This window comes from Panthera tigris, chromosome E1, assembly GCF_018350195.1.
Source record: "Panthera tigris isolate Pti1 chromosome E1, P.tigris_Pti1_mat1.1, whole genome shotgun sequence".
Classification (NCBI taxonomy): Eukaryota; Metazoa; Chordata; class Mammalia; order Carnivora; family Felidae; genus Panthera; species Panthera tigris.
In genome coordinates this window covers 29246300-29271579 of record NC_056673.1, presented here as the reverse complement: position 1 = coordinate 29271579, position 25280 = coordinate 29246300, and the positions used below count along the sequence as shown (strand labels likewise).

At 44.9% G+C, this 25280-nt stretch overlaps 1 protein-coding gene and 1 long non-coding RNA gene across 6 annotated transcripts in view; one reads left to right on the top strand and one right to left on the bottom strand.

Moving 5' to 3' along the window:
* Positions 1-15919: 15919 nt before the first annotated feature.
* MSI2 (musashi RNA binding protein 2) overlaps positions 15920-25280 on the top strand; it is a 389269-nt gene continuing 379908 nt past the window's right edge. For all 5 annotated transcript variants that reach the window (XM_042965665.1, XM_042965662.1, XM_042965663.1 and 2 more), the window contains exons 1-5: positions 15920-15995; positions 16289-16329; positions 16660-16741; positions 17455-17539; positions 21362-21403. In XM_042965665.1, the coding sequence (XP_042821599.1) occupies positions 15934-15995; positions 16289-16329; positions 16660-16741; positions 17455-17539; positions 21362-21403 (312 nt within the window). In that variant the 5' untranslated portion in view covers positions 15920-15933. The remainder of the gene's footprint in view (positions 15996-16288; positions 16330-16659; positions 16742-17454; positions 17540-21361; positions 21404-25280) is intronic.
* Positions 21070-23103, bottom strand: LOC122233466. The gene is made up of 3 exons (XR_006210996.1): positions 22994-23103; positions 22675-22852; positions 21070-22588 (listed from the first exon to the last, which is right to left on the bottom strand). It is a non-coding gene; the product is annotated as an uncharacterized LOC122233466 (long non-coding RNA).

Below are 25280 nucleotides of genomic sequence, written 5' to 3'. Positions count from 1 at the left end.
TATACATGAATAACTAATCAACCAAACACAAACCCACTGATGAAAAAAAACGCATGGTGGATCTAGAATGTGAGCAGGGTAAAGAGTAATATTAATTTCACTGGTAAATAACAAAGTGGGAGAAGACACGAGCGATGTTAAGACAAGAATTGTGTTTCTGAACACTTCTGGGAAAGGAAACTTCCCAAGAAACAAGGGGAGGGGGAAGCCCAGGACCAGATTCACCATATTGGGAATACATCGACTCCATTCTTCCTCTGGCTTTCACAAACATAAGGGACATCATGGGTCCACCAACTGGCCATTGAAACCACCGTCTGCGTGCCTCACCGAGTCGAACAATTCAGGTCATAATCTTCTACTCTTCCCTAATGAATTGACAGGTGTTAGTCTTAGCTCACCTGTCACTATTGAAGTGGGCTCCAACCAAGTCTTACTCTCTTTGAACTTCCACAGTGCATTAGCGCCATGCTAGGTGTGCAGTAGGTGTTCAATAGATGCAGCCTTCCACAAACTTTCTAAATGAATTCGTCTCTGCCTCCAGCATTTCCCCAAAATGTGTTTCTTTGCCACTAAGGACGAACTCCTAATCTCCACCTCCGGGGTTTGGTCCGGAAATATTTCAGCTTTTCTCCTCCTCCTCCTGGATTTCTTGGTGGCACCGGACGCTGTTGAGACCTTTCAGCTGTCTTCCGTGACTCTGAAATCTCCTGATTCTAAGCATTCCACACCCATGGCCTCTCCTCTCTGACCTCCAGCGATTTTTTCCCCCTTTGCACTTGCAAGTACGTATACCCTGAAGACTCTGGTTTTCTCTCCTGTCATTCCTCCCCTCTAAGAAATTAATTACATCTCATCTCAAATCAATCCACGTATCTATTATCATGTCACGTTATGCGCAAAATGCCTGTTTACGGGCCTGTGTGTCCAACTGGACTTCAAGTTCCTCTTGGTGCCCTGGCGCCTGGCACAGAGCTGGCAGCAAGTAGGTGTTTAATACACAAGCCCCACGGGGCAGACCATCTTCAAACTATGCTCGCAGGAAGGGCGGGTGGAGACTCATATCCCCATCATATAGAAAGGGCACCGCCAAAAGCTCAGGGAGGTGAAGCAAACATTGAAACCGTGATTCTCCGTCCCAGCTACTGCGATTCTCTGTCTTCAATGCAATAAGCATGCTGATTTTGCCAATTGTAAAAGGACTGTCAGGCTAATCTCGATACTGTCTAAATACTGGCATCCAGTCCTTTTCATGCTCTTCTGAACAGGCTTGAATTTGCCAGCGCCTCTCTTAAAATACAGCCCGCAGGACTGAGCATAAAACTGCATGTGGCCTGACCTGCCAGCACGCGCGGGATTATTGCCTCTCTCCCTCCACACTCCGTCGTTCTATTAATAGAGCCTAAGATTGCATTAGGGTTCTCAACATCCTCCTTGCGCTGTGGGTTCACATCAAGCTTGTGATCAGCTAACCCCCCGGGTCTTTCTCGTGAACGCCTTCTGTCAAGCCAGACCTCCCCATCAGCCACTTGGGCAATTGATTTTTTGAATGTTCATGATTATCCGTGATCCAGACTAGCAGGTACAAAGCCAGGTCTTGCCCTCCTTTCTTGTGCGGCATCTGCCGAGTGGGTGATGGGGTCTTGGGGCCTGTTCACAACCCAGAGGCGTGGCCGTCCGCTGTCGGGGGACCTCCGGCATCATGGGAGCCACAGAAGCGAGAGGACGGTGACAAAGTTAATTTTCTGGTTCACTTCAAATTATTCTTACGTTTATTCCTTCTCCTCTTGGGTTACGGTCCTTTCTTCATCTTGTTCTAATCCGGGGTGTTTATAGGCACAGCCTCTTGTTCCTCCCACCCATGGGCACAGCCACACTTTTGTTTCTTATGCCGTCTCCAAGCGGTATTATTTTTAGCACGAGTGCCTTACTCAGCAATTTGCTGTAAAGTCTGCCCTCTATTGTCCTCACTCCTAATCTTTCCTCTTATTCCTTTCGTCCCTCCGTCTCTGTGTGTCAATACAACGTGGAGCTACATAGATTTGATTTCGGCCTGTTTGAAGCCCCTTGGGAGGTTAGAGTGCTTTCTCCACTCTTCCCTTCATCCATTTTGCAGCCACTTAGAACTGGTAACTGCAGAAATTGCAGTGTGGGCTATCGTGGTGGGTCTCGGTTTAATCTTCAGGAAACCTCTGGATCTCTGGGGCTTGGGTCTCCCAACTCAATGTCAGGACCCTGAATTCTGGAATCTGGGGCCGGGAGACAAGAGACACAGCTTCTCTTTCCTCCACCAGCAGAGGGAACGGACACGTCTGGGCGCAAGTAGGTGTTCCCCGCATCTGCCAGAAGAGGGCGTCATACCCACGGTCCTCCACAGTTGGAATTTCTCACACAGAACTAGATCCTATCGGGTTGGCTTCCTGGAGACCCAAAGATATGATGGGACAACGCTACGGCCATGCTTCGTATTGCTGCTTTGGCCACCTGGAAAAACGGTAAAAAGCACAGGATTCTGAAGAAGTGGACCAAACGTGGGTCCAAGCTGACTGGTGGTTTTGTGGGCTAAGCTGTGAGCTTGTTGCTGGCCAATTGGCGGGCTGACGGGGCTACGGGGCGAGGCGGTGAAAAGGCCCTCTGCGAATGTTGGCGTTCACAGACACAACACAGTGTGCGTGGTGGGGCCTGGGTGGAGGGCCCCATCCTGGGCCCTGCGTATTTCCAGCTGTGACATTGAGATTTCTGTCCGGCAAGGCAGAGGGATGGGGCAAGGCCCCAAATGGGTGCAGAGGTGTAAGGCCAGGTGACCGCGGCCCTGCCTCAACCATTTCCAGGTGGAGTTAAAAGGCCCAGCCAATTTCTTCTGGAGGCCCCGGCACCTTTCATCAAGGCCAAATTGGTAACTGATTAAAAACGAAGAAATGGAAGATTAAGCCCGAGAGGCCAGAGGAGAAAATGGTTTCCAGGTGGAAAGGACCCCCGCTCTATTAACACCACCGCGCGTTCAAGCGGCCCGCTGTTCTCCCACCCTCCCGGGCAGCGCTGGGCGGCCGCCAGGTCTAGCAGGCAAAGGGCTCCCTAACTGCCAAGTGGCGAAGATGCTTAATAAAATATTTACCTACACGTATACGAATAATGATGGCCGAATGACAGACGGCAGTTAAACAGCTTGAAGCTGCATGGGAGAGCAGCTCTGGGATAGTGTCGAGGAAAACAGTAACTTTCTGCTGAATTCCAGGGACTTAGCTCCCGGGCCTGCCATGCCCAGGCTCACGGAAGGGAGCTGCGGTTGGGGTTGGGGAGGGAGGGGGCTCCCCACCATGGCACGGGGTGTCCTCTGCGGGAAGTTGCCACCCAGAGGGGCTGGGGCCAGCCTCACACCGGACCCCGTCCTGCTCTTACAACTCCCGGAGAATAAAGATGTCTGATCCCTTTCTGCACGCACCTAGAAGGATCCCTGCTGTGGTCACTCAATCAATGATGTTGATATTTAATAGGAGTCTGACTTTTTCTCACTTGGCTAAACTTGTAAGCAGCCTTTGCCCTGGCTGGGTGTGATCATTTTGAGTTGGAATCGAGGAAAGTGGAAGCCAGAGGGGGAGAGAAAAAAGCAAAACTCTTCAGCCACAACACTAGATTTCTAGCTGTGTCCTTTGGGAACATGGAAAGGAAAAAAGGAAAAAACATCGGCTAAACAAGTTTTCTCCCCCCACCCCCCTCTATTAGAGACCTTTTTGCATTCCTCTCCCCGGTTTGGGAAGGAAATAACAAAGCAAAGCAAATTTTCTCCATTGTTTAAATAGACTTTTATGTCTCTAAGTATATCAAACAATGTTAGGAATAAATAAATTACACATAAAGGTATTTATATGGTAGATAAGAGTGTTTGAAAAATACAGCTTCACCTTCAGGCTCACACTCTCTGCCTTTTTTCATGTTCTTCCCAAGTATTTTATACCTCTGGTTACAACTGTTAGAAAAATACCATCTTGGGGGCGCCTGGGTGGCTCGGTCGGTTAAGCCTCCGACTTCGGCTCAGGTCATTATCTCACGGTTCGTGGGTTTGAGCCCCAGGTCGGGCTCTGTGCTGACAGCTCAGAGCCTGGAGCCTGCTTCAGTTTCTGTGTTTCCCTCTCTGTCTCTGTCCCCCCTTCCCTGCTCACGCTGTCTTTCTCTCAAAAATAAATAAACATTAAAAAATTAAAAAAAAAATACCATCCTGGCTTTCCCATATGACACAGATCTAGAAGAAGGACCAACCAATGAAGGGTCTATATGCACATGCTGATTTTCTATTTCTTGGAAAAAAACAAACTAGTTTTGAATGTTTTTTTTTTTTTTTAAATGTTTCTTATTTTTGACAGAGAGACAGAGAGCGAGCAGGGGAGGGCCAGAGAGACAGGGAGACACAGAATCCGAAGCAGGCTCCAGGCTCTGAGCTGTCAGCACAGAGCCTGATGCAGGGCTCAAACCCACGAACCGTGAGATCATGACCTGAGTCGAAGTCAGACGCTTAACCAAGTGAGCCACCCAGGTGCCCCTGAACTGGCTTTGAATTTAAGAGCACGCTCAGAAGTCGTAATTCTTGAGGAAAGAAGCTATTTATTTATTGAGGGGAAATACAAAAGGCCCATTCCTTTTAGGCATGAAATTTATACTTGGTGAAGTTCTCATCAATAAAAACTCATTTTACTAAATATTTTCTGGTAAAAATATGGTTTGTTTTTTTGGTGCGAAATCTTCCATGCTTGTTCTTAAGGGTAAAGGCTTGTGGGAGACTAAGGGAGATAAAGTGAACATACTCTTTAATCAGAGAGGCACTTGGCTTGGCAGTGAAATGGAACCCTGAAAAGTAAACAAAGCACATTGTGTGAAAAGGAGCTAGTTTAAATTAATCTTGCTTTTCCAATTTGAAAACATGCTCATGGTTGTTAGCAACTGAGTCAAGACATTTAAATCATATATATACTTTTATATCTTGACAGTGACCTTTTATAAGTGTGCAGTGGGGATAAGATGATGAGCAAAGCAATGCTCCAGAAAGAGCATTTTAGGTAATTGAACATGAAATGTGTTGCAATCTGATAACATTAATAATACGCGATCGCTACTTTCCATCTAATATGCAGTTCATTTGGCCAGAGTCTAACTAAAGCACTCTATAAATGTTAGCATATGAATCCTGTTGTAAGCCTATAAAGTAAGCAGCCCTATTTAATGCTTTAGTTTTGAAGTATCTCTGTATTCGTTATCTATTCTGGATAACAAATTATCCCAATTTAGTAGCTTCAGACAACCAGCCTTTACTATCTCACACAGTATCTAGGGGTCAGGAACTGGGAATGGCTTAGTTGGGAGGTTCTGGCTCAAGGTGTCTCACGTAGTTGCCGTCAAGGCATAGATCGGGGCAACAGTCATCTGAAGGCTTGACCGGGGCTCGCAGATCTTTTAATGTGTCTAACTCACAATCCTGGTGAGATCACGTTGCCGACAGCAAACCTCAGTTCTTCTCTACATGGGCCCCTCCATTGGGTTCCTTGATCGTCCTCATGATATGGCAGCTGGCTTCCCCCAGAGAAGTGATCCACAAGAGGGAACAAGGTAGAAGCCATGATGCTGTTTGTGACCTAGCCTTGGAATTCATGCACCATTATTTCCTTCACATTCTGTTCATTAGAAACTAGTTACTAAGTATAGCTGATGCTCAGGGGGCTGGGAACTAGGTCCCACTTCTTGAAGAATTAAAGAATTTGTGGTTATATTTTAAAACCACCATAACCCCCTATTTACAGATGGGGAAATTGAGATGGATGGTGGCTTATTGGTGCCAGGTCACCAAGCTACTAGTGTGACTCTATGTGCAAGGTGGCAGGCTGTTTTATTTCCCCTCGTCCGTGCCATCCACACACAAAGCAAAACAGAAAACCCCACGTTCCTGAAGTCACTGCACACAAATTCAAACATCGGCCTCTTTAAAATGGCCAAGATGGTCTAAAAGCAGCAGCGGGCTTTATGTTTGGAAATGGAGGAGATGGACATTAGACTGGAAGGTAGGGGTCAGCTTTCCTCTGAATCTGCTCTGCCATTTTGAAAGGAAAACATTCTCCAGGGATGGGCTCCTCTTTTGTAAATCAAGAAGGGTTGGCTGAGCGGTTTCCAAACTTGGTTGCCCATCACAGTCCTCAGGGGAATGAAAGACTCTCTGGCCTTATAACCTCCAGGAATCTCTATGATTAAAAGGTCCCTGGGAGTCAGAGGGCTAGCTGTGCACATGCATATGTTGGGCTAGATTACTTCCTATGCGTTCAGCTCCAACATTATCGGAACTTCTCCGAGTGCATGTACCCGGGAAAATCACTGGTTCTCAAGCCTCACTACAATCGTCAGGGAAATGTCTGAAAAATATGATGCCTGGGGCCCTCCCCAGGCAAAATAAATCAGACATTCTGGGGTGGAGCCCAGGGATCATTACGGTTTGCTTGTTTTCATCAGTATGTTTTAAATAATCGTGCTCAGCCTTGGTTGCCCATTAGAATCACTTGGGAAGTTATAAAAAGGCCACTGCCCAGATGGTCCTCCAACCAATTAAATCAGAATCTCTGGGCGGAGCCAAGCATCAGTAATTTTTTAAAGCTCCCAGGTGATTAGGATGGATACCCGCACTGACCTTATGTTTGCCTCATTTGTGATGATTCCAATGCCTCCTCACCCATAAGAGATTATTCACGAGTTCACCTATACTTCAACTTAAAATAAAAGTTAAAAAGAGATTATTCAGAAGACAAATTATTCAGGAGGCTTAGATGCCACCATAGTCTAAGAAAAAATGCACTTGACATGGAAGACATTCAACATCTGAAATGGAAGTGAGTTCCATTTCTGGCAATATGGCAGATGAAATAACTTTAATAATCCTCCCACTACAACCCATCTCTAAACACTGGCCAAAATGTAAGGAACACCCAGTGAAATGAGGTCATGAGACAGGCCCCCAGGGCCAGAAGCCAAAGGGAAATGGCAGTTAGCATGGTGAGAAAGTAAGTGGGGACGGAGCTGGCGTTGGGCAGGTTGCTGGCTTTGAAAGCCTGGAGTTTCAGCACCCCAATGGGAAGGACACTGCGGTTGGGGCCTGTCCAAAGCAGGGAGGGGCTACTGAGGTCCCCACATTAAGCCGGAGCCCTCAAAAGGGTGAGTCATTTTAGAAATAATTCACTGGAAAAAAAAAAATCTCCCTAATGGCACAGGAAGACAAGAAAATTTGACTGTCTTGGCATGATTTGAAAGTGGAGAAAGAAGTCTTCACTGAGAATTTGGGACCACAGCCCACCTGGATACAAATTTGGGGCTGGGAATTACCCTACCTGTAGGATCCAGGAACCAGGAAGCCCAAAACTGGTAAGTAAAGATAAAAATGCAGACCCAACATCAAACCACAAAACATATGCGGATACCATCCACCATAACCGAGAGGTAGTCGACACGAGAGTCCTGAGAACCTCAGGAGAGACAACTATCAGACAGACTGTACATTAAGTTTAAAATTATTAAAGACATAAAAGAACATTTGGAACCATGAGAAAATAACAGTATTTTTAAAAAGGTGGATTTGAAAGAGAACTAAATAGAACCTCTGGAAATGACGTATACTGTCACTGCAATGAAACTCCGTGGAAGGGTTACACAGCAGAGTAGCCACAGCTGAAGAAAAAAAACTGCAAATGAATCTGAGGAAATTGCCCAGGAATCATCACAGAGAGACAAAGTGAAGGAAAGTCTGAAAGAAAGGTTCAGGGTATGTTGCCTCGAAGGGGGGGGGGGGCACATCATACACCTAATACAGGTACCAGTAGGAGAGAATAGAGAGAATTAGGGGACACAGGACTTATATAGACAATGATCAAAACAAAACAAAACATGAATCCTAAGAGTTGGGATATGCAATGAATCTTGAACTAGGTAAATAAAAAGAAATTCACACCTAAACACAGCATGATAAGACTGCAGGAAGCCAAAAGCAAAGAGAAAATCTTAAGTCTGGAGTGAAAAGCCAGATTACCTACAAAGGAAATCTACATGTAGACTGACAGCAAACGTCTCCACAACAGAGAAACAACAAGAAGTGTGTTGGGGGTAAAACAACATTAGATCTAGATTCTATCCCCAAAGAGATCATCATTCAAGGATGAGAGTACAGTAAGACCATTTTATATTCGTGGAGAAAGCAGGTGACTCAATAACTTCCCTGGAAGTCCTACTAAAAGATATGTTTCAAGGAAAAGGCTGGTAACTAGAAAAAAAAAGAAAAAAAAAAAAAAGAATGGTACACCAGAAACAAAGGTGAACAATTTGGTAAACCTGGGCAAATCTAGACAAGAACTGCATAAAACCAAAATGACAGTAGTGATCCAACGTAGGCGTATTAGAAGCAGGTGGGTCCAAAATAACAAGCAACACTAACATGTAAGAGGGAGGATGTAATGGAAATGGAATCATTCTTAGTTTACGGTATAGTTTTAGGAGGGATGGCTTAAGCGTGCATGTTAAAAATTGTAAAATAACCACCAAAAGACTGGAAACGGAATTTACAACTTCTAAATTAAGAGGAAAGGGGAACAAAGAATTCTTGATCGATTCAATAGACAGAAAGGAAGTAAACAAAAAACTTAAGACAAAGAATAAACAAAAGGTGCAAAATGAGATTAAAGACCTAAATTCTGAAACGTTGGAAATCAGTAGATCAATCGGTTCTCTTACATGTTGTCAGTGGGAGCACAAATTGAAACAGCAGTCTAGAAAATTGCTTAGCATTATATTGTACAGTTTTATTTTCATATACCTTATGACCCAGTCATTGTTGCAAAGAAAAATTCCTGTCCACATGCATCAGAAGACGAGAATGTTCATTATAGCCCTGCTCATAACAGCAAAAAATTGGAATAACCCCAAGGCCTGTGATAGGATAATGGGCAAAATAAACTGCGGGAGAATCATACAACAGAATACTATACAACCACAAAGAAGGGTGAACTCCAACCAGATGCAAGAATCTAGCTGAATCGTGACAATGTTACATTGGATAAAAAACCTAAATCTCAGAAAAATTTCATACTGATTTAAAATAAACATGTGACAAAATTTTGATAAAAATTTTTAAGAGTAAAGGAATAATAAATACAAGATTGAGATTAGTCATTGCTTCAGATGAAGGAAAAGGTAGAGGAGAAGCATACAGGTACTTGTAAGTCATTGTTACTGCTTTCGTTCTCGAATTGAATAACAGGGTTACCAGTGTTCATATGCCAATGGTGATAGTGTGTTAATCCCAGAGATTATGACTAGTACACTGTTGCGCCCCTAAATTTCATTAAAAACATCACATTAAATGTAAGTGGATAAAACTTTACCAGTCAGATAAATAAATGAACAAGATCTAGCTATGTGCTGTTCTCATGAGACTCACCTAAAACTTAAAGACATAGGAAGGTGGAAAACAAAGGATGGAAAAAGATATGCTAGTCAAATGCTAATTAGAAGATGGAGTAGTTATATATTTCCCAGGCAAAGCAGACTTTAAAGCCAAAAGCACTAGGGCTAAAGATCATTTGTGTATAGTTGACCCTTGAACCATGCAGGGGTTAGGGGCAAGGACTCCCTGAGCAGTTGCAAATCTGTGTATGACTTCTGACTCCCCCCAAACTTAATTACTAACAGCCCACTATTACTGGACGACATAAACCGTCAATTAACACATTCTGTATATATGTTATATACCATATTCTTACAATAAATAACACAGTCAATTACATATTTGTATGTTATATTATAATGGTATTCTTACAATAGGTAACATATACAGCCAATAAGCACATACTTTGCATGTTATATGTATTATATACTGTATTCTTACAATACAGTAAGCTAGAGAAAAGAAAATTTTATCAAGAAAATCATAAGGAGGGGCACCTGGGTGGCTCGATCAGTTGAGTATCTGACTTTGGCTCGGGTCATGATCTTGCAGTCCTGAGTTTGAGCCCCACATCAGGCTGGCTGCTGTCGGCATGGAGCTTGCTTTGGATCCTCTGTCCCCCCTCTCTCTGTCCCTCTCCCACTTGTTCCATCTCTCTCTCTCTCTCTCAAGAATAATAAATTTAAAAAAAGAAATCATAAGGAAGAGAAAATGCACAGTAATTTCACAGTACTGTACTGTATTTATTGAAAAAGTTTGCATATAAGTGGACCTGCGCAGTTCAAACCTCTGTTGTTCAAGGGTCAACTGTATATATTAAAGACACAATTCACTAGAAAAACACTATATCTAAGTTTGTATGTACCTAATAACATAACTTCAAAATACATAAAGCAAAAAGTAAGAGAAAATGTAAACAGCCCTTTTCGACATACCTTATCACATACCTTTAAAATACAGAGAAATCAAAATTTGAGAGTTTTTTTAGGAGAAATTGGCAAATTCAGTCACATAAAGAGATTTTGATCAGAAGCGACAGATCAAACAGACAATATTAGTAAGGGTATAGAAAATCTGTGTAACAATTAATAAGCTTGATTTAATAGATCTATATAGAATGCCACACTTAATAGTTACGGCGTATACATTCTTTTAAAAAAAATTTTTTTAACATTTATTCATTTTTCGAGAGACACAGAGAGAACACAAACAAGGGAGGGGCAGAGAGAGGGGGCGACACAGAATCTGAAGCAGGCTCCAGGCTCTGAGCTGTCAGCACAGAGCCTGACACAGGGCCTATCTGGCACCCCAACATACACATTCTTTTCAAAAGCACATGGAATACTTATAAAACCGACCTTTTGGCAAATAATAAATAACAAAGAATCCCAACAAATAACAAAGATTCTGCTTCATACAGACCACCTTCTCTGACCATAATTCAGTTAAGTTAGATATAACTAAAAATCAAAGCAAAAACCTTATGTTTAGAAATATAAAGATACACATGTATTGAGGCAAAGAAGAAATCATACTTGAAATCTAAATATTCTTTGCCTATGATGATAATAAAAATTCTCTATATCTTGTGGAATGTACTTTGAGTGATACTCAGAGTGAAATCCATAGTTACATGTTACAATCAGAAAACAGAAGGCTGAAAATTAAGTACTTAAGCCACCAATTCAAAAAAAGAAATTTAAGCAGCAACAGAATAAACCCAAAGAGAGCAGAAGAAATAAGATGCATATTAATAATACGCACCATATATTATGTTCTTACATGTGGTATATATTCTTGTATATGGTATGTGCTCTTATTCTTACATATAAGAAGATAAGAAAGATACGGAACGATTTATAAAAACAAAAGTCAATAAAACCAAAAAGTAGTATTAGCCAAAGTAAAAGCCGGTTCTTTGAAACCACTCATAGAAGACACACAAGTGAAATAAACAGAGATCTCTAGCACCACTGATCCAGGAAAGGGAAGACACATATGCAATAATACTAGGAAGGGAAAATGGACACTGTAGATAGATGCGGCGATGTTTTAAATATATTGAGGAAACTCTCTACAGCATTTTGTTAATACATTTGAAAACCTAGTTGCTATGAATCACTTCCTTGAGAAATACAATGTTTAAGAACTGACTCAAGAAGAATATAAAACCTAAAGAGATCCACAGCCACTAAAGAAATGGAATCTGTAGAAATCAACCTAGGAAATGTTTATTCCATAGCCAGACATTTTACCGGGAAGTTCTACCAAACATTCAAGGAACACATAATTCCAACTGTATACACACTGTTCCAGAAAATGAAAAAAGAAGAAACATTTACTAGTTCACTTTATGAGGCCAGTATAACCAGACAAAGGCAATACAAGAAGGGAAAATTGCAGCCGATGTGACTTACAGACATGGATACAAAAAATCCTACAACTGAATTAGATGTTGACTTTCTTTTTCTTTCTTTCTTTCTTTTTCTTTCTTTCTTTCTTTCTTTCTTTCTTTCTTTCTTTCTTTCTTTCTTTCTTTCTTTCTTTCTTTCTTTCTTTCTTTCTTTTTTCTCTTTCTTCCTTCCTCCCTTCCCTTCCATTTTCTTCCTTTCTTTTCTTTTCTTTTCTTTCTTTTCTTCTTTCTTCTCTCTCTTTCTCTCCCTCTCCCTCCCTTCCTTCCCTCCTTCCTTTCTTTCATTTGCTCAACAAATACTTAGTGAGTGTCAACCATGCACTGATAGGCACTGTGCTAATATGTGGAGAGCAGAGACACCCGGGAGCTTATGTTTTGGTGGAGAAGGTGAGTGACAAAGCAAATGATTGCACAGGTTTAGGTACATAGAGGACATTCTGGCAGGATAACAGTGCCTACCAAGGGGGATTTGACCGGGTCAGAGAGGTCAGAGAAAGCTTTCCTGGCATATTAGTGGAGGAAGAAATGGTGTGGGAAGAATGCTTGGAAGGCTATCACAGGGGCTCAAGTGGGAGATTTGGGATGCAGTAGCAGGGAAGATGAATTTGAGAGATATTTAAGAAGTGAAACCTACACACCTTCATGATCGTGCATGGGAAGGCGTCAACCTGGAGAGGGGCCAACCTTGTCTCTAGGATGACTGGGGTTCTGTTGATTCATATAACGAATTTTAAGAGAGTCTTAGATTCAGGGGGAAAAAGCATGCATGTGATTTGGGACATGCAGGTTGAGTCTGGGGTACTCGCAGGAAGGCTAAGCGGAGTTAGTGAAAGGAAATTAACCAGAGCCTGGAGTTCTGTGGAGAAGTTAGGCCAAAGATTTCTTCTTAAGTTTGTTTATTTATTTGAGAGAGAGAGAGACAGAGAGAAGCCCCAAGTTACTGTCAGCACGGAGCCTGATGTGGGGCTCAATCTCATGAACTGTGAGATCGTGACCTGAGCCAAAATCAAGAGTGGGATGCTTAGCCAACTGAGCCACCCAGGCACCGCAGGCCAGAGATTTTAATTTGAGTGGCATCAGCAAGTAAGTAGTATTTAAACCCACCCTTCCGAGGAGCTCATCCAGGGAGGGTAGGTAGCTAGGGGAGAGAATGAACACCACTATTTAAAAGAAAGGCAGAGGAGGAACCGGGGCAAAGAGACGGAGAAGGAATGGCTGGAGAGGTAGGAAGAAAACCAAAAGAATGTGGGCATCGAGGATGCCAAGGGAAGAGTGAGTTACAAGAAGGGAGCACCTAACAGTGTCAAGGGCTGTAGAGAGCGTACACGACCGACATGGTGCTGCTGAAATTCTCGTGACCTGGGGGCTGCATTAAGTGAGTGACCTGGAAAACAAACGTATAATAAATAATACCATTATTACAAATAACATGGTGCAAAGGCGCAGCAAGGGAGAATTTTTTGGGGACAGTGAAGCTCCTCTGCATCTTGGATTGGTTATCGCGGTGATTGCTCCCTCCTATGCATTTGTCAAAAACTCAGAGAATTATAGACCAAGAAGAGAAAATGTTACCGCCTGTAAATGAAAAACAAGTAAGTGAAAACAATGTAGTAATGGAAATATAAGATCAAGCTCTCCCTCAACCACTGACTTTGTAATTGCAGCGCTGGACCCTCTCAGGGTTTTAATTCAGCTCAGTGTCAGCTTGTGTAGGCCTACAACAGGCAACAAGGGCACCCCACTCTCGCCTCGTGAAGGACAGAATAAATATGCATGCAACAGAGCCAAAGGGCATCAGAGTGCTGGCCAGAGCCCCTCTTAGGAGCTGACTGGTGGGGGTGGGGTGTAGCCCGCCCAGCTTGGCTCCCCTGGGACCTTGATGTCGAATGAGGGGGTTAGGTCAGGAAAGGCCTTTCTACCTCAGATGGTCTGTGGTTCTAGTATAAAAATCCCAAACGAAATCCAACTAGCTCTGTTGTCTGCGTTTTGTTATGGAAAATGGTCGTAATAAACAATGACCATAACAACAACTGGGCCATCATCACATGAGACCCCAGATGATTTGGGAAGCAGCTTGGAGCGAGGGGAAAATGCCTGGGTTTGTGGTTCAAAGCTTTAAAGTGTCTTCAAAACAACCATAGTTAAGTAATGACTGATAATAAGCACAACCCATATAGGTTTGCAATAAAAAAATGGACTTTTCTATTTCTTTACTCCAATCTCTCCTCTCACCCCCATCAATCCTGTCAGTGAGGAATTATCCCAAATTTAGGACAGGGAGATTAAGAATCTGATCATCCAAGGCTCCACATATTCCACTTGCCCATGACCCACAGTGAATCTGGTACAGTTTTGGTGTTGAGTGTATTCCATTGTGTCCTAATCCTATGAAAATTAATGGGAACGTGTTAATTGGGCATCAATTCATACTTAACATTAATCTGCGTATTTGATGAACCACAACTTTATGTTGCCCCTCATGCCATATTAAGTCAATTTATTGTAATAATTTAAAACAATAAGGATAATTGTATCCTTATTGTTTTCAAGACCTCATAAATTGAATCCAGCTTGAATCTGGCCAGCCTGGAATCTGCTGGAGAAGTGTGTGATGCCTTTGGGAAGCTGCAGGCATCGTCTTTTTGGGGTTTTCGGGGCGGGAAGGGATGAAACGAATATTTATTAAGCACCTACTGTGTACCAGGACCTGTGCGACACCACGTTGCTACCAAGGTGGTAGCTAGGGGGTGTGTGTCTGAAGCCTTCTGCTACCCTTAGCTACCTCCCCAGATGGTGGGGGTCCTGGGCTATTTCAACCACATACGGCATAGAGACAGTGAAAATATATAACGAACCATTTGGAGACGGGTTTCCTGAAAATAACCACCCTTCCCAGCCATCCCAAAGATGCCTCAAAACGATTTCTCACTATATACAAAAATTTGCTTTGGACCCCAATCATTTGACCTTGACCCCTATAAACCTATTTTATTATATTTTTTAAACTCCGTATGATTAACGCGGAAACCCCTCCTTCGGCACTTTCTCACCACTGGAATCGCGTCAGTTTCTCAAAGTTCCAAAATAACCTTTCCCCGGCACGGATTCGTACCTCTGCCGGGGAAGGGCGGGGAGCGGCGCAAGACGTGCCGGTGTGGAGCGAGAGCCAGAGAGAACTTCCAGCGCGAAAGGAAAATAAAACTTGTGGCTGGTGTTTGTGCGGGAGGGTCTCCGCAATCCTGAAGCTGCCCGATCCTGGGGGGTTTCCGGGGCCCGCCGAGGAGCGCCAGGGTTCGGGTTTGATCCCGACGTCCTTGACCTAAATTTCTGCGCGGTGGCTGGAAAAAGGGCGCAGAGCCGGCCGGGCGGCTGGTGCCATCCCCGGATCCCGGTGGCTGGGGCGGCGAACTTGAATGAAGAGGCCGAACTGGAGGGGGTGGGGGGCGTCTCCTCCCATGCCCGAGCGAGGAGTGGCGGCGAGTTCCCCGCGCCTCCCCCTCCCCCGATCCACCCGCCCCCCGCAGCCCATGTGATCCCGGGAAGTCGGGGTGCGCTCCCCCTCGCCCGGCGCCCTGCCCGGCTGGAGGCGGGGCCACCTCCGGCCGCGGGGTTCGCGCACCGCCCCCGTGGGTCCGGCCGCGGGGGGCCGAGTGTGCGCGCGCGGGCAGGCGGGGGCCGCACCGGGGTGCGTGACGTCACCGGCATTGGTTACACGACGTTCTAGAACTCCGCCCCACGTGCGCCGGGGAGGAGGGGGAGGAGGAGGAGGAGGAGATGGGGGTGGGGAGGAGGAGGGGGAGAGGTGGGGATGGGCCGGGGGGGCGGGGACGGGGGGGTGTGCGAGCAGCGGGGCTGAGCTAAGCCGAGCCCACGTGTGACGGCTCTCGCCGCTGCCCCGGCTCCGCCGCTCGCTGAGAGATTCGGAGGAGCCCGGGCGGGGGGGAGGAGGAGGGGGAGGAGGGAGCGGGAGATCTCGGGGCTCGGAGCCGGCCGCCGCTCCGCTCGGATCGCTGTGGGGCTCGGTTTTTTGGGGGTGGGGGGGCGGGGGGGCTCAGATATGGAGGCAAATGGGAGCCAAGGCACCTCGGGCAGCGCCAACGACTCCCAGCACGACCCCGGGTAAGTTTCCAGCCGCTGCCCACCGCGCCGCCTCGGGCTCGCTCTCCTTGCAGCGGCGGGGACGGCGGTGCGCGGAGCCGGGCATCTCCCGCGCCCCCCCTCCCCTCCCGCGCGCCCCCCCCGTGGAAGTTACACACCTTTGGATTGCATTTCGCCGTCACCTTCTCCCCCACCCCACCTCCCGGCTCTCGCTCGCTCGCTCCCCCCCGCTTTCCTTTTAGCTTTTGTAAGTTACACGTCAAAATGGCCGATCTGACATCGGTGCTCACTTCTGTTATGTTTTCTCCCTCTAGTAAAATGTTTATCGGTGGACTGAGCTGGCAGACCTCACCAGGTAAGGGAGGGAGGGGGGGACGTCTGGGTCCCCCCCTTCTTGGCTTCTTTATTGCTCTTTGTTATCCCGGTGTAAGAGCCCCCCCCCCCCCCGCCATTGGCTCCCCACTTCTCCTGTGCAAGGTTATTTTTTTAAATAGCAAATCCTTTCCGAGCCCTCTACGCGACCTCTGTTGCCGAATTTCCCCCGCGTGTGCAAAAAATGCAAAAACAAAACAGAATAACAACAGAAAACTACTTTTGGTTTTTGTCCTTGATCAAAATTTGCATTGCTTTTTTTTTCCACACCTTCTCTCCCCCCCCCCCCATCTCTCTCTTTCTCTCTCTACAGATAGCCTTAGAGACTATTTTAGCAAATTTGGAGAAATTAGAGAATGTATGGTCATGAGAGATCCCACTACGAAACGCTCCAGGTAAACCATTCCCTTCTGGATTTTGTCTTTATTTTAGAACAAAGTTTAAGTGTTATTTTTGGAGGTGTCTTCGGAAGTAGCTAAGCGGATTTAGAATGGGGCTCAGGCATGTGGCTGGTTTCGAACGTCGCTCTATTCCACCCCCGCCCCCGCCCCCATAACCCCAAAGGTTATTGTTAATTGGGGTTGAACTCTGGATACAGAGATGTCCATCTCTCCGCTTTAAGTCATTTTCCCGTCGCTTCTTTTTTCTCCTGTTTAAGATGACGTTCAGCTTCATTCACTTTCTACATAGTTTTTTTTTTTTTTTTTTTTTAATGTATGCTTTCCCCACACTCCCAGCTCCCCAAACTCTTAAGCCCCTTTTAGAAAGCTGGATGAATCTCTTCCGAGTGCCGAGTGCCGGGTTTTCTTGGGAATAAAACAAAGCGTTAAGAAGGGAAGGGGAGGAGGAGAGGAAACTGAGGTGGCGAAAGAGTGGAGACACCAGCATTTTCCAAGTTACCTCCACCCGCCCTGCCCCCGTTCCACTTCCCCCATTAACCTTGATGTGTTTTTCTTGCGGGGTGGAGGGGAATTGGGGAAGGGCTGTGGGAAGTGGGGGTCCGAGGGGGCAACTTTTGCTCTCCATTCTGCATTAGGGCTCACTCCTTGTTGCTTTCAATGGTGTCACATTTTCTTGTTTGTTTTTCTCCCTCTTTGTCTCATTTCAGAGGCTTCGGTTTCGTCACGTTCGCAGACCCAGCAAGTGTAGATAAAGTATTAGGTCAGCCCCACCATGAGTTAGATTCCAAGACGGTAGGTTGCTTTCTGTCGTCGTTGTTGTTGTTTGCCCCTGCTCAGGACCGATCTGGGCATTGACAGCCCCATTTAAAGGGACAGTGCTTTCTTTTGCTTCTGTGCTGAGAACTGGGTACTTATAAGCAGGGCTTGCGAGTTGGCTCTAAAGTTTGCTGCAATGGCTGGGCTTGGGGTTTTCTTTTTAGAGCCTGTCCCACTGCAGCTCCAGATGCTCCGGAGCGAAGGCTTGGGGGAGGGGTGGGCTTGGGGAGAGGCTATCTATCGGGGCCCAGGGACCCTGCAGAGAAACTACACCACAGAGTAAAGGCAACTTTTCTTTGTCAGCCGAGCATAGCACGCGTTACCAACTGTGGCTGTGGGAACTGGCTTTTAGAAGGCACAGCCCGCTCCGTGGCCAGCCGAGAGGGACCGGGGACGGGAAGACGGCGAGGGGGCGCTAATCACAGATTCAGGCAACAGGTTCCTCTTGGGGCACTTCGGATTTGGAATGTGGTTTGAGGAGGAGAGACCTCACAGAGCCAAGCTGGGCGTCCAGCGGGTGACTCCAGATGGAGTGAAATCTAAGACTGATAAGGCCTGGGGTTTCCAAGTGATTTGTTTTTGCTTCCTCCACCCCCCCCCCCCCCAGATCCTTTATTTTGAACGTGGATACTTTTATAGCATTAGAAGGTTTCAGAGTCCAGTGTTGAGAGGGGAAAAGTCTCTCGGTAGAGATTAGAAGAGGAAGGGAAGAAAGATACTAGTATATAGCAGTAAATATAATGCAGGGGGGAGCTCGTGGTGTTCTATTTAGACCCCTGTGTTGGCTTTGTGGCTCTCCCCTTTCCCTTTACCTCTATTAGAATTTCCCCACAGTTTTTATACATCTGCCAAAGCAGGGTCCCTGAGGTGGCACTGGGATGCAGTGCTGGGCCGCTTGGGACCACTCTTCTCTGTGGTGGGTAGTGGGGCAAGGCAAGGGGTCAAGTTCTAGTCCCAGCTGCCCTTTATGAACGTGGGCAAGTTTTTCCCTGCCCCAGGGCCTCAGTTTCCTTTTCTGTTAAATACAGGAGTGGAACAGGGTGATCTTTGAAGTCCCTTTTGGCTTTTACATTGAGGGGAAATGGAAAAAAAAAAAAAAAGAAAAAGAAAAGAAACCTGGCCACCTTTGGTGCAAGTGAATTTATTTGCAAATTTACCCTCTTTCTCTGATCAGAGGTCCCTACCCCCAAAGACAGGACCCCCACACATTTTAAGTTGCTTTATTAATTGTGCTGGACTTGTCATAACTTGCAGCCCAGCCTTTTTGTGCTTTTAGATAATTTAATTTTAGGGACAGTCATTTGTAGGGTGATAATGAGTGTCTGAAGAAATTTTTTTTTTCCTCCTTAACTTCTTGGCTAGACGTTTCAAAAAGCTAGCAGAATTAAAGAGGAAAATATTTGAAGGCAAATTCAGGAATTTATTATTCACTCCCTCTCCCTACCCCGGGTAAGAGAAATAGTATTTGGTTTCTATGGTGGTTGGTGGGTCATAGCCCTCAGTATCAGGTGCAAAGCCTGTGGTTTTCCCTCCCTAATTGTTTGTGGATATGTTTTGGTCACTATTCTTTAGTATAACCTAGATTTTGACTTTGTTTCAACGTTCAGTGCAGGAGGCAGAAGCGGTTGGTTTATTGACATGGAAACGAGGATCTTGTTTACGTTACCTTAAAAGCTTTGTTTAGGTAACAGCCATTCACATCCAAAATAGTACCCTAGTCTTTTCCTAGAGGATTTGTAGCTACAGTAAGTAGAGCTGTACCTAACTAACTAATGTTTTAATTTTTGGTAGTTTTTTTGTTTTTGTTTTTGTTGTTCGTTAAAAAAAAAAAAAGAAAATAGTTGACAGGGATGTGCAAAAGGTTGGGATTCGCCATACCTGTCTTGACCTGTGCCCTCCTTGAGAGATTTCAGAGTGCCTACTTTGCACACTGAAGACCTCGAACTTGCCTGGTGATATAACATGCTGTTTTCACAACACACGATATGGGCATTCTGAATTGGCTTTGGTTTTTGTAATTTTAGATATTTCTTGAGTGTTTCACTTTCTTCACTGTTCCCTATTCCCCCAGCTTCGGGTCTCTCTCCCAACACGTCCCTCACCTTTTTCTGCACAAAGAAGGTGACTTCTTACTGCAATTTTGTGCTGGTCAGCCAAAAAAAACCCCAAAAACCCAGTAGTTTGGGAGAGTGTTTATAAAAAGACGGATCTGTCTTAATGTTTGGTCAACAGAATGGAAAATCCACACCTGTTGTATTTCTCTTGTAGACAGCTCTAGTCAGTGCTGAATACACCTGTAGATGCGGTAATGTTAATCTTGATGAAAGGGTAGTTTCCTAGATCAGAGACTTTTGTCTGTTTTAGTTTTTGAAAAGTAATCTCTCATTTCTCAGGTGATGTTTAAAGGTAAAAAAACATGCTGTGGATTTTTGTTAGGTCTGTAAACTACCTTCATAAAAGTAGTAAATCTTTGTATGTCTTAACTGCTGGGATGTCCTAAGGGATATAAGTCTGGGAGCAAGAACTATCTGGTGTGCCTTCCCCCTTCTCCGTGCTTTTCCCCAAAGCATTATTCCAACCCCCTCAATGACAGAACTGAAAACAAGGTTCAGGTTTACATCTTAAAAGGGGCAAATTGTACTATGAAAGCCAGAGCCTCTAAATAAACTTGTAGCAATATTCTGTGTTGAGTTTTACCCAAAGATTTGTGATATTTAGAAATCTAATGAAAACCAGTAATGGGGAATTTTTTTATTCTTTCCCTCCCCATAGTTTCTATCCAACAACTCCCCCCACCTGGAATCAGCCTATTAGATTTCAAGTGTTTCCGTGGGAATTGTTTTGAGTTTTAAAGCCATTCCTTGATTGAGAATTATGGGTTCTGCATTTGATCTGGGGTAGAGAATGTTTTTCCATTTCGATTGGGGTTGGGGTAAGAGGAATATCCTGATCGATACACTAGATTCTAACTTCTTTTTTTCAGTCATTTTTTTTTACCCTCTCCCCATGATGGCCTTCCTTACTTCTGTAATTTGAGGTTGGTTGCTCATAGAGTCTTACCCCGTGTGGTTTTTAAAATCCAGGTGGTTTTAGCTCATGTATTTTTTTTTATCTTATTATTATTATTTCTTAAGAACGAATAGTTTTTGACACCTGCTTTCCCTCGAGGTCTAATACAGAATGAGCTATCTTTTTGGTCAATTCAGGTAACCATGCTTTTGCCAACACGAATGAATGGACTCAAGTCGAGCATCGTGTTGGATCTCTTTGGAGAGTTTTTGGATGTTGATGATTTAAAAGAATTTTGGGAATCTCCTTTCCCACCTGCCTTGTTTAGTTATCACCCGGGAGAAGATGTACTATCCAGTTACCTACTGCTGAAACTTACGTTTAATTTTTCAGGTTATAATTTTTTTTTCAACGATGATGTTCCCATCTCTTCTCCCGTGGCTGGGAGATGCAAATTAGATGAAAGTAACCATTCAATGTCCAGTGCCTGTGGAAGACCAGCGTTTGCTTAAATAAGAACATGTGGGATCTAATTTATTAGGAGCATCACACATTGAAATACGTGGTAGGGCATTTAGAAAGGCTAGCTTTGTTTGTTACATTGTGGGAGGGATGAGTAAAGTTTGGATCAAAGCTTAAGGAACTTTTGAGTGGCCTGAGACGGTTACTAAAAGCTGGGTTATAAGCCTGAGAAATGAGTGATTAATAATTAGGTGATTAATCATAATTTTTTTTCCCTGTCTCCCAATACTGGAACTGACTCTCACTTTTCCCTTTTTATTCCCCCAGATCGACCCCAAAGTTGCATTTCCTCGTCGGGCGCAACCCAAGGTAAGTGGGAGAATCAGTAGTAGGATTTTAGCGCTCAGAGATGGTCGCCAAGGATTTCAGATTTCAGAGTACTGGCAATGAAGCATTGAAACCTGGTGCCCTCAGTTCCTTCAGGGTACCAGCCTGTGGCTGTGAGAGTCCAGGCCCGGGCAAGGAGCTCTCCGCCAGATAACCGTGTGCGTCTGCAATCTAGCCGTCCCGAGGTGGGTTCTGAGCATCCAACAGGGGGCAGGGCCAACCCTGATCCTTCTTGGGAGGACAGAGCTCCATCTGTTGCAATATTTATGCAAACCCTCTATTTATTTTTTGAGCATTGCCAAGATCATATCAGGAAAACTTGGACATTTGCTTGTGAGTCTTTTTTGGAGGGTTCTTCTTTTGAGGACTTGCAACGTGGAGTTTATGGAGAGGAGTAGAATTTGAGTAAACAGCTTGTCTTTTCTTGGAAACAACTTGTAGACCCACGAAGCCCTAAATCTGACAGAGGAGGCAGTGGATGTTCTGGTTTCAGGTGGGAGGGATCACTCAGGGCCCACTGGAAACCAACAGTGCTACTCTTTCTGCGAGTGCCAGGGCCTGGGGGACAAGTCCTGAGGACGGAACCTTGGAGAAGTGGTACTACAGGATTTGCTTCAGGGATCGAGATAGGCCTTCACTTTTTCACAAGTGTGTGGTTTCCACGGGGCTCGCCAGCTCTGGCTTTGAGAACAGAGCTGAGCTGCATGGAACCCAAGGTGAAATGTACAGGCTTATGTGTTACAATTGCACGTTTTAATTATACTTTTTTCTTCCCTGTATAATTTCAGGAGAGACTTTTTCTGTATCTTGTGGCCTTGGCATTCTTCTAGGGAGAGGGTAACTGGCAAAACTTCTTGATTCTAGGTCACAAAGGGAAAGGGCTGTGGCTTTTGAAAATTCAGTTTATTTCTTCAAGCATAGTCTCCCAGAAGTGCAAGCTTTTCATTGTGTCAAGGGAGGGATGAAGAACTTTAATGAAGAAAAAGTTAGTATTTGTGGATGAGATTTTGAGAATTTCAGGTTTAGACCTTGCCATGTGATCCTTCCTTCCTTTTTCTTCCTTCCTTTTTTTTTCCATATAATTTTTCTTTTCCTTTCTTGTCTTTCGAAGGAAACGCAAATCTCTTAAGTAAATATGGCAAAATACTTTCTTAAGACGTTTTTTTCCTAATAAGTAAGCAAAGAATAGCAATTACTGAACCAAAGAGGTTAGATTTTTTTTCCGTACAGAGCACAAACTTTGGAACTGTTACCTGTTTAAAGGTTGCTTTTCAAACTGTATGCAATCCTTGACATTTCAGAGGCTTCCAGAACTAGCAGGATTTCTTGGGTTTGGAAGAATTACTGTTTCTTCCATAAATGTGAATCTTCAAATTTCCAGGTTAGTCATTTGATCAGCCAGAACTAGGATCAGATTACCCTAGAGGGAAACTGGAAAAATCCCTGACTTGGTCAAACCGTGGGTTTGACCTGTTTTCTCTTCCCTGTTGTTTCCCCGCCCCTCACCCCCTGCCACTTTTTTTTTTTTTTTTTTTTTTTTAACCAAGAAGGCTATATTTCGATTTAACATACTCTGGCATTTGGCTTTTCAGCGAGGCATTCAACTTGAAAACGAGACAGACTATTTCTCGAACTTGTCAAGGTGTGCACCTTTCCCCGCCCCCAACCTGGAGTCTGGGATGTTTTAGGCGGATTGTCAGACTTTTGGATGTGAGCAAACATTATACCAGGTGGGGGAAGACATCTTTCCATGGCGTTCTAGGGATTGCATAACAATACCTTGCTTTTTATGACACAGTTTACAAAGGACTTTCCTGTCCGTCATCTCCATCTGAATCCCCAGGTCCCGAGACACGGAGCAAACCACCTTCCCCAGTCTGTTTGCTCCTCTGTATAATAGCAGTGATGGGAGTAGCTCCCTTAGCAGGTTTTGTGAGGAATAAAAGAGGACACACACAGGGTGTGTGGCACAGGGTGAGGACCTCCTAACTCCTCATCTCCACCACTCCTGTTGTTTTTGTCGGTTTAATTGTCATTCTTACTGTTTTCAGACTCAACAGCTGGGGTTCGGATCCTGGCCATGCCGCTCATTAGCTGTGTGAATCTGGGCAAATCATTTGGTTTCTTGGAACCTCATGTACCCCGTCTCATCAAGTTTTTGCGTGGATTAAATAAGTTAATAAAGGTCAGGTGCTTCCAGAAAGGAAGCCCTGGAATGTGGTGGTAATACCGTATGTGTTACCTGCTGTTTTGACTCTTAGCTCTGTTAGGCTGTCACCCCAGTCCCCACGAGAGGCCTCGTAATAATGCTGGTGTCATCTGAATTTATGTGCCAGGTACTGTTGTAGGGACAGTGTGTATGCGAACTCACTTCGTCTTCACCCATGTCCTGTGAGGGTGGGTATTAGTGTTATGTCCAATTTGTAGATGAGGAAACTGAGGCACACGTGGGTTGAGAAGCGGTGTATAGGCAACCTAGCCCCTCGCCCAGTGTGCGATCCTGTGTGCTGCGGGGCGTGGAGGGCATCTAGGAGTATCACCTGTCCCTTACGGCAGAGGAGGCAGCTCAGAGAGGTCATTGGGCTTCGAGGGGCACGACAGCCAGCACGCCCTTTGAAGTTCCCTGGTTGGGTGATTCACCCAGCCCTTGTGATGTCATCCCATTGTGTGACTCTGTCTGGCAGTGTGTCTCCATCCGACCCCCGAGGGCATCCTTTCACACGGTTCTGGGGTTGCTCAACTCCAGGGGAGCGGCTGGGGATTTGGCAAAAGAGGCCTGTGCTGGTTGGGAGTTGGGGCAGGGTGGGGAGAAAGTGCCTTCCTTGTCAACGGTTATTTTCCGATAGAATTTGAGCCCAACCATGGGGATTTCAGACCGAAGTTAGTGTTGGAGAAGCCAAAACCCGGCTGGCAGGAGTATAGAAATTTAAGTCAAGCCTTATTTAGTTTTTGTTTATCCCCCTTCAATAAAACTTCTGTGTGTATGTGTTAGGGTCCCAGTGTGAGGTGAACTGTGCCCCCCCGCCGTCCCCCGTCGAGGGCTGGGCGAGGAGCTTGTAAATGATACGTCAGCCAGCGTTTCAGTTAACATGCATTTCTCTGCTTTCTGGCTGTCCCTTTTTGCTAGCACCCGCCAGAGAAATAGTCGTGGAGGTGTTAAAACAAGACTAGTGGAAAGAAACTGTAACTTAATACGAAAGAAAATCCGTGGCAGTGAAGAACAGATTTCACATTAGTACTGTCATAATATTCTTTAATGTATCATATAAATAAAAATCCGTTTTGACCAGAATTTTAATGAGCGACCCGAAGGAAGGGTTTTGAATCCTGCAGTTCATTATCCCCCCTTTGCGACGTAAATGCTCACATCTCAAGTGAAGTATAATGGGACTTTATTAACTAGTCGAGGGGCGACTCTTTGGAGACTAGTGGCCGTTAATTAGTGAAGTACATTTTGATCAGAAGACGATAGGTCCGTTCTGTATCTTCCTATTTCTCTGGATGATTATTTCATTTTGTAAAAAATGGAAGAGGTTCCTCCTCTCTGTCTTTTAAAAAATTAAAATGGTCGTGCTGTTCTAAAAAGATGACTTAATTTAAAGCCGTTGGAGAAACGGGGCTGATTGGGATCAATCATGTCATATCATTTTGTCAGTCCCTTTGGGCAGAAGCGTTGGCTGCCTGGAAGACTTTTGCTCAAGCCTGTGGGTTCTTTTTCTCGTGCGGAAAAACCAGGAGGCTGCCGAACATCTTCTGGCCTGAGTGAGTCTGGGCATAACTCCCCGTCTGCCCTGATTCTCCTTGTGTGGAATAAAGCATTCTCCACTCCCCGCCGAGTTGCCATTTACCGTCTTAGGTT